The sequence below is a fragment of the Babesia microti genome, chromosome III, assembly GCF_000691945.2.
Source record: "Babesia microti strain RI chromosome III, complete genome".
Classification (NCBI taxonomy): domain Eukaryota; phylum Apicomplexa; class Aconoidasida; order Piroplasmida; family Babesiidae; genus Babesia; species Babesia microti.
Window position 1 is genome coordinate 447,645 of NC_027207.2, and position 13,461 is coordinate 461,105.

The window sequence follows — 13,461 nt, forward strand, 5'->3', positions numbered from 1 at the left end:
TGAAATGAGTAGGTTAAGGCAGCACCACAACCACTAGTATGTTAATGCATATTGGTATTAAAATGCATTGGAACATGTGTCATTTCAGGTGAAATATTGAATTTATAACATAAAAATAATCATTTATATAAGATCAAATTGCCGGTTATTAGTGTTATTTATGTAATGATATTGCCTAGTCAAAATGAGAATCCAAGTGAAGGGTGGTGTTTGGAAAAACAGTGAAGATGAAGTACTCAAAGCCGCTGTTATGAAATATGGCCTAAACAATTGGTCCCGTGTAGCATCCCTGCTCGTCAGAAAATCTTCCAAACAATGTAAGGCTAGATGGTATGAATGGCTTAGCCCATATGTACGTAAAACTGAGTGGACTAGGGAAGAAGAGGAAAAGTTGTTACACCTAGCCAAATTATTTCCTACACAATGGCGAACCATAGGACCACTAGTAGGCCGTACTGCCTATCAGTGCTTGGAACACTATGAGAGACTTCTAGATAAGGCCCAGGGCCGTGAAAATGTAAGCTATATAGTTGATTCAGGAGGATGGATATGATCCGAGGAAACTCAAGCCTGGTGAAATCGACCCATTTCCCGAGACCAAACCTTCTATGGCTGATCCTGTGGACATGGATGATGATGAGAAAGAAATGCTTGCTGAAGCTAGGGCTAGGCTCGCCAATACCCAAGGCAAAAAAGCAAAGCGAAAAGCCAGAGAAAAGATGTTAGAACACACACGACGATTAGCTGGGCTACAAAAGAGGCGGGAATTGCTCGCCGCTGGTATCACAACAGGAATGCCTAGGCTGAAGAAGATCCGAATTGACTATGAAAAGGAAGTGCCACTGGAACAAAAACCACCCGTTGGATTTTATCCAGTTGGCGAAGATGAGAAGCCCGAAGTGGACGTAGCTACTGCAAATGCAGGGTATGCAATTAGGGTCATTTAGGCTTGTACAATTGGAAGCGCAAAGGAGGGATGATGAAATGGCAAAATTTAAGAAGGATGATCTAAGAAAATTGAAGAGGTTACAGGAAGAAAATCTCCCAGCTGCGCTGGAGATTTTTGAGAAACATAACCCTTTTTCCCAGATGAAACGATCTAAATTACTCTTGCCTGAACCCCAAATTGCAGATGATGAGATGGTTGAAATTGTCAAAATGGGTGTAAATGTATCCAACATAACTGCAGGTCTTGATGATTCTGCTACTGTATCTTCCTTTGTCCCACCAAGAACGCCACTAAAGGGAGATGCAATTATGACACAAGCAAGGAACGCTGCAATATTGGGTTCCATGCAAACGCCATTAGAAGGGGGAACAAATCCAATGCTTAGTGAGCCAGGTACTCCAATGGGTGCAGCAAGAACCCCCAATGTAATTGGACAAATTTGGGGGTCAACTCCTTTCGGGGCCCAAAATTCAATTTCCGGAACGCCATTCCGAGGCACCCCCTTTAGGGACAATGAAAGTGTTGCTACGGATATGGATCCAATTGGGGCTAAGTAGGTTGATTATTCATTTAGGGCACGACTTGATATGGCGAAGTTGCATGTACGGGCTAGTATTGCAAACCTCCCAGCACCTACATCGGAGATTGAGATTGACCTGCCTTCAGTTGTTCTCCCTGAGAATAAGACGGATGAGGAGGTTGATAAAGGTGCTATAAAACAAGTGGTAAGTATGCATGATAAATGTGGTGTTTATTTATGGTTATTTTTGTCTGTCTATATATAATTAATTACATTTTCTTATTTATTGTATTCCATTGCCCATAATGCTACAATTAAGAGGTCTGACTATTGGATATTGACAACTAATTCATACGTGATGGGTTGTCAATATCAGCACTGTTATATTGGGTCATATTTCCTATGCTTGGTCCATGCCTGTTTGACGCAGCTCCGCTATTTGGTATCTAATAACTACATTACACCTAAACAAATATCCATCTATTAAGTATTTGAATATGTATAAACGTGTATTATTGTGAAAACCTTTAATTTTACCTTGAGTTAAAGTGTTATAATTATTTACCATTCGATTATTCAGAAATCTAGTGCCATAGAACTTAACTTGCCTCGTCCATTCATCTTCAGTTCTATAGTTATTGAGAACCAGTATGACCGGAATAGCAATCCAGAGGCGTTTATTATTGAGCAAGAAATCAATAATGAGATGTTTAAGCTACTGGCAAATGATTCTATTACTTATCCTCAAAAGGGGGCAGTTCCCGCACAGGAGGTACCTGATCTGGACGATTTTGATCCGGAAATAAAAGAAAAGGCCAAAGAACTCCTCCAATCGGAGCACAAGAGGGTTTATGAATATCAACTCCAGAATGGTTTATCTATCGAGCTTTCAATTGACCAATGGATGGAATCCTATTCCAGCATAATTTACTCAACAAACCAGAAGAAGTACTGCTTTGACCAATCAATACTAGAGCAAGAAAGATTGGATAGTAGAAAATTGTATTGCAGCAGATTATTAAAGCACGTAAAAATTGCTTCACACCGTTGTACACAACTTGAGAAGCGATATTTAGTATACACCCGTGGGTATAAGGCAAAGGTGGAGGAGCTAGAAACAGCTATTGATAATTTGCATAATAATTTGGCGGATTTGAAGAGGAAGATTGAATTGGTTAGTGGTGATAGAGATATTCACTTTGCAGAGGTAGTTAAAAAGAGGGAATTGAATAAGTTGGAATCTGAGGAAGAATTTCATGCACATCTGCAGGCCAAATATCGTTTACTCAAGTGTTTATAGCGTTGTTTCCAATTGTAAATAATTTGAGTAAGTATAATCCAACAGGAACTTCTGTATCGGCCAATGTCAATTTATCGTATGTTTAGATGTATTGTAATGCAATAATTATCATAAAATATTTGCTATAGTTTCTAATTTTTGCACGATTAGAAATTATGGTATTTGAATTATTAGATAATAGAACTAGGCATCGATCAATATAATGTACAATTGATTGTTCAAATGGTGCGTTTTTATGTGAATGTGCTACTATTTTCATGAAATAGTGACTAGTAATTAATTGTAAGCAAGTAGAGGCTTGAGCGTTCTTTGTAGTATACGTAACCTGTCGGTGCGATTAATATTCTTCCACTGATGATGATTGATTTCTGCAATTTTCCAACCCATCCGTTGCACTATTGAATATTTTAGCCTAGTTTTACTCGTATGCAGTATTGTTTGATCGTAGAAGTGAGAAAACCCATTTACCTCAATTGCAATTCGATGTTTTGGCAATACGAGGTCTATTAAATATGGTCCCAAGGGATATTCTTCGGCAAAGTCCAACCCCAATTCGCCAATCAATTTAGTAACGGTACGCTACATTAGATATATTAATTAAAATATGGCGTGTTTAGACAAACAAATACCTGCAATTTAGATGGATTAGGCTTGAAGTCCAATTTAACCTGCATAGTTTCATTGAAGAAGTCCTTTAATTCATTTAATTCTTGCGAAAATAGTTGAATTGTATCATCGTTAGATTTCGTTTGTTTTGGAAACAAATACCAACCAACAGTGCGTAGTTGATTAATTTCAATGTGTACCATTTTATGTAAATTTTTGTGGCACATTTTGCACAACATAACGAATATTTCAAAGGACTCTGTTTTAATAAATTCATGCAACGGCATCTGCCTGGAGTTTGATTGCATAATGATTGAGAATGCGATGTTGGACAGTTCCTGTGGGTTAAATTTGTACAACAGTGATGCACTGGACTTTACAAACTTGTCAAATATGGGATGACTTATGTCCAAACTGGCAAGTGACCTTATAACACTGGAAACTAGACCAGTATCGAACATGATTTTTTCAAAAACCCCATTACTTTCAATTACATCTATGATTTTGTTGATAAAACTCAAATCTCTGACCCTAACATGTGAAGCCAAATGTAGAAGCATTATTGCATCGAAAAAATCTACTTTAGTAGCACTTGTAATATGTTTATTAACAAGGCAATTAAAGACGTTAGAATGCAGATATTGCAGGGCCTTAAGATCGAGTAAAATTTGGGTAAGAGACCTAGAATCTATAACCGATTGCGTTAAAATGCATTTGACAAGTTTATTTGTAAAAGCAAACTAATTTTGTGAGTACTTACATGAAAATGGTTGATGCGTGATACGGAATGGAGAATTGATTTGATCCTGTCAAAATTAAATTCATAGAGATTTGGCGACAATTTCATGCATAAGCGTTGCCATATAGTTTGTTCATTCAATCTACTCTATATGATTTGTGATTTACCCTAGAAAATTGTTGCAAAAGAAAAATGATTTGATCATCATCTAGACTATCCAAGTTTGTGTATATTTTTTGTGATGTGCCATGAAATCTGTTGTATTTTGGAAAATAAAGGATCTTTTTGTGGTAAAAAATGTGAAATATGTTGCGATGTTTCAATATCATATATTTTTTGGTTCCAAATTACCACTATATATGTGTATATATTAAGTATGTAATGGGGAGATGATACACCGTCGCCATATATGTATGAATTATATTAGATTCTTCTCAACACATTCGCCCATAACCTCTAAAAAATATTTATCGTTGAGGAGGGATGATTTGGAGAAGATTTTACAGCAATACAACGAAAAACTAGCCAATATAGATACTTTACAATCAACTACAGTTGGCGATGTAATCATCAAAACTAACAAAACAATCACTAATAAAGATGATAATGGGTTGAGTGAGATCCAATTAAAAGAATTGAATAGGCAGAGATTGTGGTTCAACTTGAGTAGACGATTAAGTCAGAGAAGGTCATTTATTGAAGATAATGCAACTGCCAATAAGTCATATGATCTTATGATCGATGGTGTGCCGAACTATCCAATAGAGTAATGACATTTTTAATCCAGAAATGAACTATTCTCCCATAAAAGCGAAGTTACAACTTTGGTACACGATGTGCTAAAGGCTAGAGAATTTTCCAAGTTACAACAGACACTCTTCACTACCAGTATACCACAGGCGAGTATTTATTTAACCTAGGGATTACTATCAGACAGCTTTGATGTGGTATTTAAAAGGGCTGTTAGTAAATACTTGTCCAAGATTGGGTAATTATCACTAAAATTAGTATACCATATTTGGTGAATGAAGATTGTGAATTTGAAGCACCCTACGCTGCAAAAAGGGCAACAATGGAAAACTTACTAAAAAACGCTTGCACAAGAACAAATCTGGATGAAGCAACAATCGATTGGTATTTGGATAATTCAATCAAATCACAAAAACACATAGTAAAACACAATTAATCCAGTCACCTTTGCCGCCCGAAGTTTTCGAACCCTTAATAGCCTTTAGAGGTGTGACTAATTGGTCTCATTGTCCCATTGCACGACTAGACCAAAAGGTTACTGAGCTAAATAATTTGGTGCGCAATATTATAGAATTGGGTGAAAAATCTACTACTGGATGGGATGATGAAACCATAAATCAAGTGTTAGAGTCACTTAAAGAAAATATGGTTGACGGTACTAACGTGCATCCCTTTAGAAACAACACAGGTTTTAAGTCAATGGTACCAAAGGATGTAGTAGGGTCAATCAAAGCAGGCAGACCAATTGCGGTTAGCAATGAGAGGTAAAGGTCGTTTAATGGTTATAATTTAATAGTGTCTCCCATCTTTTAAATTGTTATAATATGGCGAATAATATAGATATCCCACATTACAGTGCGTGGCACACTCTTTGCCGCGAGATAGGAAATATCGCAAGATGGTCATCCACGCCATTAGAATTCTCGAGCGATCCCGTGGCTGGGATCACGAAAGCAAGCTTAAGGCTATTTCCCAAATGATTCAAGTTTGCAATGATTTAGCACCGTACGATACTTATAAGAGGGTATTGGATGAGGCCTTACCAAGCACTAGGCGAAAGGGTGATGTCATGTATACTAGAAATAGGTTTAAAGTATTTAGGAGTGGGTTCAAGTACATTCAATCGCTAACGACACACAAGCCCATAAGCACTAGGAACAAGAAGTGAATTTTGTTGCATTTGAATTGAAATTTAATTCCATACAGAATCAAGAATAAGAATTATCTTTATATATAATATTTATTGTTGGGGATTGATACCTTAGTAGTTAAGATGATGGATTCTCACAGTTGGCGTATAATTTGTAGGAATATGTTATAATTTAACTGGGCTAAGAGAGTAAATCTAAGTTAATACAAATACATCTAAGTCAAATTTTCCATATATTAAAACTAAGAAATAAATTTTAAACAAAAGTATATAGTATATATCAAGTGGTTTGTAAATGTGTAGAAGAGCAATGAAATTGCAAATTTGTGCGCGATAGTCATACATATGTGTATGGAGGCGGGTATGTTTCAAGGTCATGCAATGGAGTGTAATCGATCCAGCCGAAAGTTGCCAATGAAGGACTCTGAAGGTTCCCCTACAGAAACACTGGGATATGTGAAAACAGAGGTAATTTGGTAATTGACAGGAGTGGGGTTCGAACCCACGCCCTTTCGGACCGCGACCTGAACGCGGCGCCTTAGACCACTCGGCCATCCTGCCTACCCCACCACCCCTTATCACTACGTCTACAACAGAAGGCACGACAATTTACCACGCATAGTTTGAGCATTTCAATATCGCACGCAGTATCGCAAGGCGTTGGCTTGGGATAGAATCTATCTGTAAATGCATTACGTATAAAAATGGAACAATAACAGTGGCTTTGCTATCATTTGACTAATTTCCTCTGTGCGATAAGCACCAAATAATTGTAGGTCGATCGTACAACCTCCTATTATTTCAAAAACTGTCTAATAACCAATGTCTCGTATAGATTATAAATTAAAGAGCTAGTCTACTGCCTGGCCAAATGTGCCATCGCCTGCGCTATAAAGGCCTCAATGTGCCAAATTTCCCTAGATCCCATTCGCATTGTGTGAGACTAGTTGATGAATAACTTACAAAATGGGCCCCCAAATGCGCCAGTATAGCATTCATGTTTTTGGCCTTTGGGTGCTTCAACAGATACGTCGCGATACACTGTATGAGAAGTGGAGCCTTACCTGCAAAACAGTTGACCCAGGGATACAGCAGACAAATAGCTCGTATACCTTTGTCCTCAGTGCCGCCAGACTGTGTGAAAAGTGAAGCTAACTTTTGAACGGTCTGCTTGGTGGCTATTCCTTCTGCGATAGATTTAATGCATCTCTCCCACGGCAGGGTTAGGCTGGTCATGGGATCGACAAAGCCGTTTGTGGCAATAGTTTCCAATGTTAAAATTGAGCGCCTAAGATTCCGGTCGCTTGCATCGCAGATCCTTTCCAATAACGCGTTGTCCGCCTGCGAGGTCTACGTTAAGTCCTTAACGCACTGATATATTTTCGTATGTGCAAATGTTTCGCAACACGGCAACAACTTCTTCCTTGCGTGGCAGGCCCAATCGGATGCAAAGGCAGCGGCTTTTCAAAGGGGGCATTATCTGTATTAGTTACGCAGACAAAATGTTAAGTTTTTAATTAAATGAAATTCAACAAACCCGTGAGAGTTCTTTGACGTGCATGAAAACCCTGGCATTTCGTATATGCTTTTCCAAAGTCCTTCTCAGCGCCGCCTGCGCGGCTTCCGAAAGAAAATCTGCGTCGTGTAATACGAACACTAAATCTGCGGAGCCTCACCTCTAAATGTAGGCCCCTTTGAAAAGAAAGATGAGGTGAAGGAGGAGGCACAAAGTGAGCGAATTATATTTTGAACAATAACTCTATCCCGAGTGCCCAGGTCATTGCACATGATATTGGTGTGGCATTGGCTCTGAGAAACCGTTATCTCTGTGTTTGTGTTCTTATCCGTCAATGTTTCTACCTTTATGTGGTCAGCCTTCGCCCCGAATATTTCCCTTAGTAACACCATAATCCGAGCCTTCTTGCCAGACCCAGAAGGGCCATACAAAATCAGATGTGGAATGTCAGAACTCTTGCACAATTGGGTGAAAACTTCATTGATTTCCCTGTGGCAATCCAGCCCGGCAATGGTTCTAGGGGCATATTTGTCAATCCAGAGCATCGCGCCCGCAGGTGTGTTTACAATGTTACAGCGCGGCGTCGGAACTCGACAGACAGGGAGCTCAGATATGGAGCTGTAGGACTTGGTACGACAAATTACGACTGGCAATGGGGAGGCGTAGCGAGGGCCAAGAGTGATGTGATGGGTAAAGGACCACCCTGCTAGACTAACGGGCACACACAATTACTCCTATCGTAACATCTCTCCCTAGCTATCATCATCTCATCTCCCTGCTAGACTAACGGGCATACACAATTAGTCCTATCGTAACATCTCTCCCTAGCTATCATCATCTCATCTCCCTGCTAGACTAACGGGCATACACAATTAGTCCTATCGTAACATCTCTCCCTAGCTATCATCATCTCATCTCCCTGCCTAATGAGGGCCATTCCAAGTGTTCCAGGCGGGGTCGCAGTGGGCACCCGGCACGTCGCCGCCAAAAAGCCTATGCACTAGGGCAAAGAGCTGCTCCAAGAACTCCTGCCTGTTGGCGAAGGCGCCCATTGACCTAACATCCATCTTGAGGACCTCCAGCAGGACGAGCGTAACTCCCCAGGCCTGCGGCTTTGGGCAGCTCAGCGCAGTGTACACCTCGTGCACGAGCTCAAAGCCCAGCTGGCCGTCCCTGCCCTCCAGCACCAGCCACTGATAGAGCTTAGAAAAGTGCAGCGTCTGCCTGTTGGGATACCGCAGAAAAGCGGTCAGCGCCTTGATCAGCCATTTGCGCACGTTCCCCTCGGTCGACATGAGGAGGAACAACACGAGGGAATTGAGCTGCGCCTGCAGGGACTCGTCGCTAGACCGCTCATACTGCAGGGACAAGAGCGAGAAGAGCAGCTGTAGGGTTAACGTATAGTCGAGGCAGTCCTCGCTAAAATCAGAGCCCGCCAGCAGATCGGGTCTGTGCCTCAGGTGGAGGCGATGCAGGTGCGAATAGAAAGAATTGCGAATCGTAACGAGAAGGTCAAACTCCTGAATGTCGTCGATCGGCGCGGCAACCTTCCTTAAGAACTGTTCAATGGCCGCCAGCAGCGGCCCGTGCAGAAGAAGCGTGCTAAATATCGGACGATCTACATCCACAGACGACCCCGGCAACAGCTCGACCTCGTCACAGGCGCGCGGATCCGGGATGACCGAGTTCCTGGGGGCCGCAGAGGTGACCAGGTTCCAAAGGTCCCTGCGGGACTGGGGCAGGTGCGATAGCAACGGCATGTGGTACTTTACGATAAACTCTGGGCAGCCGATGGAAATGTCGCAAAGAATCATGGCCACCTGGGAGCCGGAGTCCTCCGCGGCCAGGCCGTTGAAGGCAGAGTCGTGTATAATAATGCGCTTGAGGAGCTGGAAAAGAAGCGGCCATTGCGCGGGGGCAGAGAGAAGCTTGGTCGTGAGGTGGGCGTGGGAGGCGACTTTGTACCACCCGCCAAAGGGGGTCGAGGGGGCCTCCGAAGAGGACAGGGGAAAGAGGCGCAAAAGCGCCTGGGCAATCAAAGAGGCGGCGGTGAGGCCCAAAGATGTTGGCGTGGCGAGATACCCGTCTATAAGCTGTAAAAACAGTCTGCAGGTCCGCTGCTGCCCACCCTCCAAACCCCCATTCAAGGCGTCGTCGCAGGCAGCGTCCACCAGCGCCCGCAGGTTGGCCGGGACCTTGAGCTTCTCTAACAGGTCGATCCCCTGCACCAGCTTGATCAGACAGTCAAAGTCCGACTCGGGGACGCAAGGCAAGAGGCTCCTGTAAAACTCGGGCCTGCCCAGCCGCTCCATCGCGGATGATAGCCTCATCTTCTCGTCAAACTTGGTCCACACGTACCCCAGGCGGGTGCCTTGGGTGTTTATCATGGGATCACGGCACAGGGCTGTCCAGCGCCTTATCATGCGCTGGAACAGCTGCTGGCCCGCGGCTATCTGGCTTACGTCCAAGGCGCCGCCGGTGCGCCGCGGGGGCCCGCCCGGCTCGGCCTGGGTCGCCAGCTTGGCGCGGGGCTGGAAGCCCCAAAACGAGCTGCAAAAAAGACCCAACAGCCCCTCGCAAATGTCCTGCTTCGCCGGGGCTGAAGAATCCCCGAGCCCCTCCGCCAGAGACGCGATGAGCCCCTGCGGCAGCCCGTCGACAATCAGTCGGACCACGTCCTGCGCTTGCGGCCCCGCTTCGCCGCCCTGCCGGGCCATTACCTCGTCCTCGGCCCTGTAGTACAGCAGTAAAAGGTGTGCCACCAGCTCGCTGTCGAACGACAGCTCGTAGAGAGGGCCGCCAATGGCGGCGGCCTGCGCCGCGTCCCCCTCCCCCCTGGCCCGAATACCGGCCTGCACCGCGTCCTGGGCCCGGAGAGATGGCTCCTGCTGCTCTGGCGCCGCGTCCGCCCCTTCGGCCTCGGCCTCAGATACGAGGTGTCTGTAGACGTTGAGCTGGGCCGGGGAGGGGGGGTTGGACAGCTGTAGGTAGGGAGGAAGCTTGATTGGTACCTCCCCAAAAGGCTGGGGTTCGGAGGGGAAAAAATCTTCAAACAGCTTTGAAGCCCGCTCGACGACCGCCTTTGTCACTATTTGGCTGATGACCATTAGGTTGTCGTTGGTCAAAACCTGGACTATCTGTTCGATCAAAATCTGGTCATTGCTGTCCTTTGTCCTGTGCTGCTGCAGTGCCAGTCGAAGGGACTCATGGCAGGCCAGCCTCAGCGGCTCCTTGCAGGTGACCAGTGCCAGGGAGCCAGCCAGGGACGAGGCCGATAGACGGGCGGCCCGGCGGGCCAGTTCGCCGTCGTGGGCAGAAAAGTCCTTTGAGACCAGATGGATGGAGGCTACCTTGGCAATGGATATGCAGTGGCGTTCTATTCCGGGCAGCACTTTACGTACCGCTCGGTCCACGGCCAGCGGTATGATGGACTTGAGGTGCGGCTGTATTTCGAACAGGGCTATGGTGGGCGAGATGACCACTAGTTTGGGTAATTGTTTTAGAAACATGTCTGCGTAGCCCCCGTATTCGAGTATGGGAGTGTCTATGGGTGGTTTTACCTCTCCGACGGCCAGTCCATGGGCCGTGAAGAGGCCCCTGTTCATCACATGCACGATGAGGTTTACGAGCGAGGCATTCTGTGCCGCATGCGCTGTGTTTACTGTGTTTGCTATGTTTGCTGTATTTGCTGTATTTGCTGTGTTTGCTGTGTTTGCTGTATTTGCTGTGTTTGCTGTGTTTGCTGTATTTGCTGTATTTGCTGTGTTTGCTGTGTTTGCTGTATTTGCTGTATTTGCTGTGTTTGCTGTATTTGCTGTATTTGCTGTGTTTGCTGTATTTGCTGTATTTGCTGTGTTTGCTGTATTTGCTGTATTTGCTGTATTTGCTGTGTTTGCTGTATTTGCTGTATTTGCTGTGTTTGCTGTATTTGCTGCGTCCTGCGGTGCCACCTGGGGGACAAAATCTGCTGGGTCCAGCGACCTACTTCTGGACTCGAGGCTATTCCGCTTCAGCCTCCCCCGCTCGCTGTCTATGTCCACTCCAATCGAATTAAAAAGCAGCGCTATCTCAAAGACGAGGTTTGTCTTAAGGTCCGGCAGGTCATGGATCTCAATCAAAAGCGATAGCAGTGCCACAGTCCACGGGTTTGGGGGTTTGAAAATCTTGCTCTCCCGCACCCCCTCGAGCGTCTTGATCGTGAATGGTAGCATGCAATAGAGGTGGCCCCGTTCGTAGGCTTCAATTGTCAGTGCTTTTAGATCCACATGCCTTGACATTATGGGCACGTCTCTTGCCAGAGTCACCTTCCCCAGCCATAGCCCTAAATTCTTCAAAAGCGTTCGGTATGAAGCCAAGAGTTTCAGCTCTTCGGTGTACTGGAGGCAGACCTTAATGCATGCGTAGGTGATGGTCAGCACTAGGTCAAAGATTTTGGGTATCCCCAGTAGCTCGACAAATCTGACGAATACGTCTTGCAGATTGGGCTCTTTGCTCGCCCGGCACTTAACGATGTATAGGGACAGCCAATTCAGATGCTGTGGTTCAATAAGCGGGGCTATCTCAGAGGCCTTGATTGATACATTTGCCGCGCATATGTTGTTGAACGCCCCGAAAACTCTCTCTGCTATCTGGGCCCGGGGCGGGGTTATGCAGGGGTGCTCAGCGATCTTATCCATCAGTCGCTCCATTTCTCCAGCGCCAAAAGATTCCATTCCCCCCTTTAGCTTGCTGGTGCCGATCAGTTCAAGGCCAGAACGGTCCTCCTTAGTGCCTTCCCATTTTATTATCTGGTTTATCAGCTGGAAGGGGCTTTGCACGTCATTTTCCCCATGGGTTATGGGCGCTGTAGTTTGTTGTCTAGGCCCGGGTGGGCCCTGGTCCAGACAAATAAGATTCCTCTCCTCCTCGGGCAGAGACCTAACAAATTCAATGCATGAACGCTGCAGGCTTTCCAGTGCTATATCGTTGGTAGGAATCGTAGATAATCTAGTCGCAAAGGAAGGGTATTGCATTACGTTGCCCTGGAAACGCATCAGTGCAATATACCCAAATTGATATAGCTTAGTGCTTACGCTTTGCCGCAGTCCCTCGAGGATAAAATCCAGAGCAGCTGCCAGCTGCTCTATGCGGTGGAGGAAAAGCTTCCTGTCTAAGAGGGACCCAAAAAGTTCGGCCGTTAGCCTTAGTTCTTCTGCAGGGTACTTTGGGTAAAATTTACACTCCGACAGCAACACATTAAGAATACCCTCAAATATCTTGTAGTTTTTGGAGTCATTGGCACTACTTCCCATAGCTTGCATCATGTCTGTCATTTGCTGGACGGTTATGGCCCCGCTGTAAAAACGAGAGAGGTACTTGCCCACTTCGCTCTCCATATTCGCCCTTAACTTACTCTTCTTCTGTCTCTTGACTTGCTACTTGGACTGGCAAGGCCGCTTTGTTGTTGCGATATTACTTTTCGCCTGATTAGACTCACTCTGGTCCACTGCCTTCCGCAGAATGTATGACGGTTGATTGCTCCTTTACTAGTTTACCGTTGTGTGGTTTGGTGATGTTGATATTGTACATATGTTGAATCTGTCGCTATAAAGTGTCAGAAGGTGTAATCTTGGGTGGCATTGTCGTTGCAACTCCAAACCGAATTAATTAGAAGGTCAATTGTTGATGGTCAGTCTATCTTCGATGGTCTATGGGGCCGGGGATTTTCGTCTCTCGGCTTTTTACTCACTATTACCACCATTAGTTTAATAATATGCTATTACCAACATACTACACGCTAGTATACTATTACTCATATACTACATTACTAGTATACTAATATACCATATACCAATTACCATACACCCTATACCATATACCAATTACCATACACCCTATACCATATACCAATTACCATACACCCTATACCATATACTATACTATTACTACCTG

General features: G+C 44.6%; 6 protein-coding genes and 1 non-coding gene across 7 annotated transcripts; 3 read left to right on the forward strand and 4 right to left on the reverse strand.

Moving 5' to 3' along the window:
• Window positions 1–184: 184 nt before the first annotated feature.
• Window positions 185–2,769, forward strand: BMR1_03g01265 (pre-mRNA-splicing factor CDC5/CEF1; the record flags this gene model as incomplete). The annotated part of the gene is made up of 5 exons (XM_021481916.1): window positions 185–517; window positions 540–925; window positions 948–1,502; window positions 1,524–1,674; window positions 2,050–2,769. The coding sequence occupies 5 exons, from the start codon at window positions 185–187 to the stop codon at window positions 2,767–2,769; spliced, it is 2,145 nt and encodes a 714-aa protein (XP_021338498.1).
• Window positions 3,046–4,322, reverse strand: BMR1_03g01270 (RAP protein, putative; the record flags this gene model as incomplete). Its single annotated transcript, XM_021481917.1, has 4 exons — window positions 3,046–3,348; window positions 3,399–4,115; window positions 4,136–4,256; window positions 4,282–4,322. The coding sequence occupies 4 exons, from the start codon at window positions 4,320–4,322 to the stop codon at window positions 3,046–3,048; spliced, it is 1,182 nt and encodes a 393-aa protein (XP_021338499.1).
• On the forward strand, window positions 4,504–6,032 carry BMR1_03g01271 (conserved Plasmodium protein, unknown function; the record flags this gene model as incomplete). Its single annotated transcript, XM_021481918.1, has 6 exons — window positions 4,504–4,880; window positions 4,902–5,013; window positions 5,035–5,102; window positions 5,123–5,285; window positions 5,306–5,628; window positions 5,705–6,032. The coding sequence occupies 6 exons, from the start codon at window positions 4,504–4,506 to the stop codon at window positions 6,030–6,032; spliced, it is 1,371 nt and encodes a 456-aa protein (XP_021338500.1).
• BMR1_03g01285 (hypothetical protein) lies at window positions 6,366–6,636 on the forward strand (the record flags this gene model as incomplete). The annotated part of the gene is given in 2 exon segments (XM_012793413.1): window positions 6,366–6,482; window positions 6,502–6,636. 2 exon segments carry the CDS (start codon window positions 6,366–6,368, stop codon window positions 6,634–6,636), a joined length of 252 nt encoding a protein of 83 aa, XP_012648867.1.
• Window positions 6,496–6,575, reverse strand: BMR1_03g01286. The gene has a single exon. It is a non-coding gene; the product is annotated as a tRNA-Leu (tRNA).
• On the reverse strand, window positions 6,871–8,075 carry BMR1_03g01290 (replication factor C subunit 3/5; the record flags this gene model as incomplete). The annotated part of the gene is made up of 7 exons (XM_012793414.1): window positions 6,871–6,957; window positions 6,978–7,055; window positions 7,079–7,148; window positions 7,171–7,364; window positions 7,387–7,494; window positions 7,552–7,670; window positions 7,691–8,075. The coding sequence occupies 7 exons, from the start codon at window positions 8,073–8,075 to the stop codon at window positions 6,871–6,873; spliced, it is 1,041 nt and encodes a 346-aa protein (XP_012648868.1).
• Window positions 8,076–8,453: 378 nt separating this feature from the next.
• Window positions 8,454–12,905, reverse strand: BMR1_03g01295 (CCR4-NOT transcription complex subunit 1; the record flags this gene model as incomplete). The annotated part of the gene is made up of 1 exon (XM_012793415.1): window positions 8,454–12,905. The coding sequence occupies one exon, from the start codon at window positions 12,903–12,905 to the stop codon at window positions 8,454–8,456; it is 4,452 nt and encodes a 1,483-aa protein (XP_012648869.1).
• Window positions 12,906–13,461: the final 556 nt, after the last annotated feature.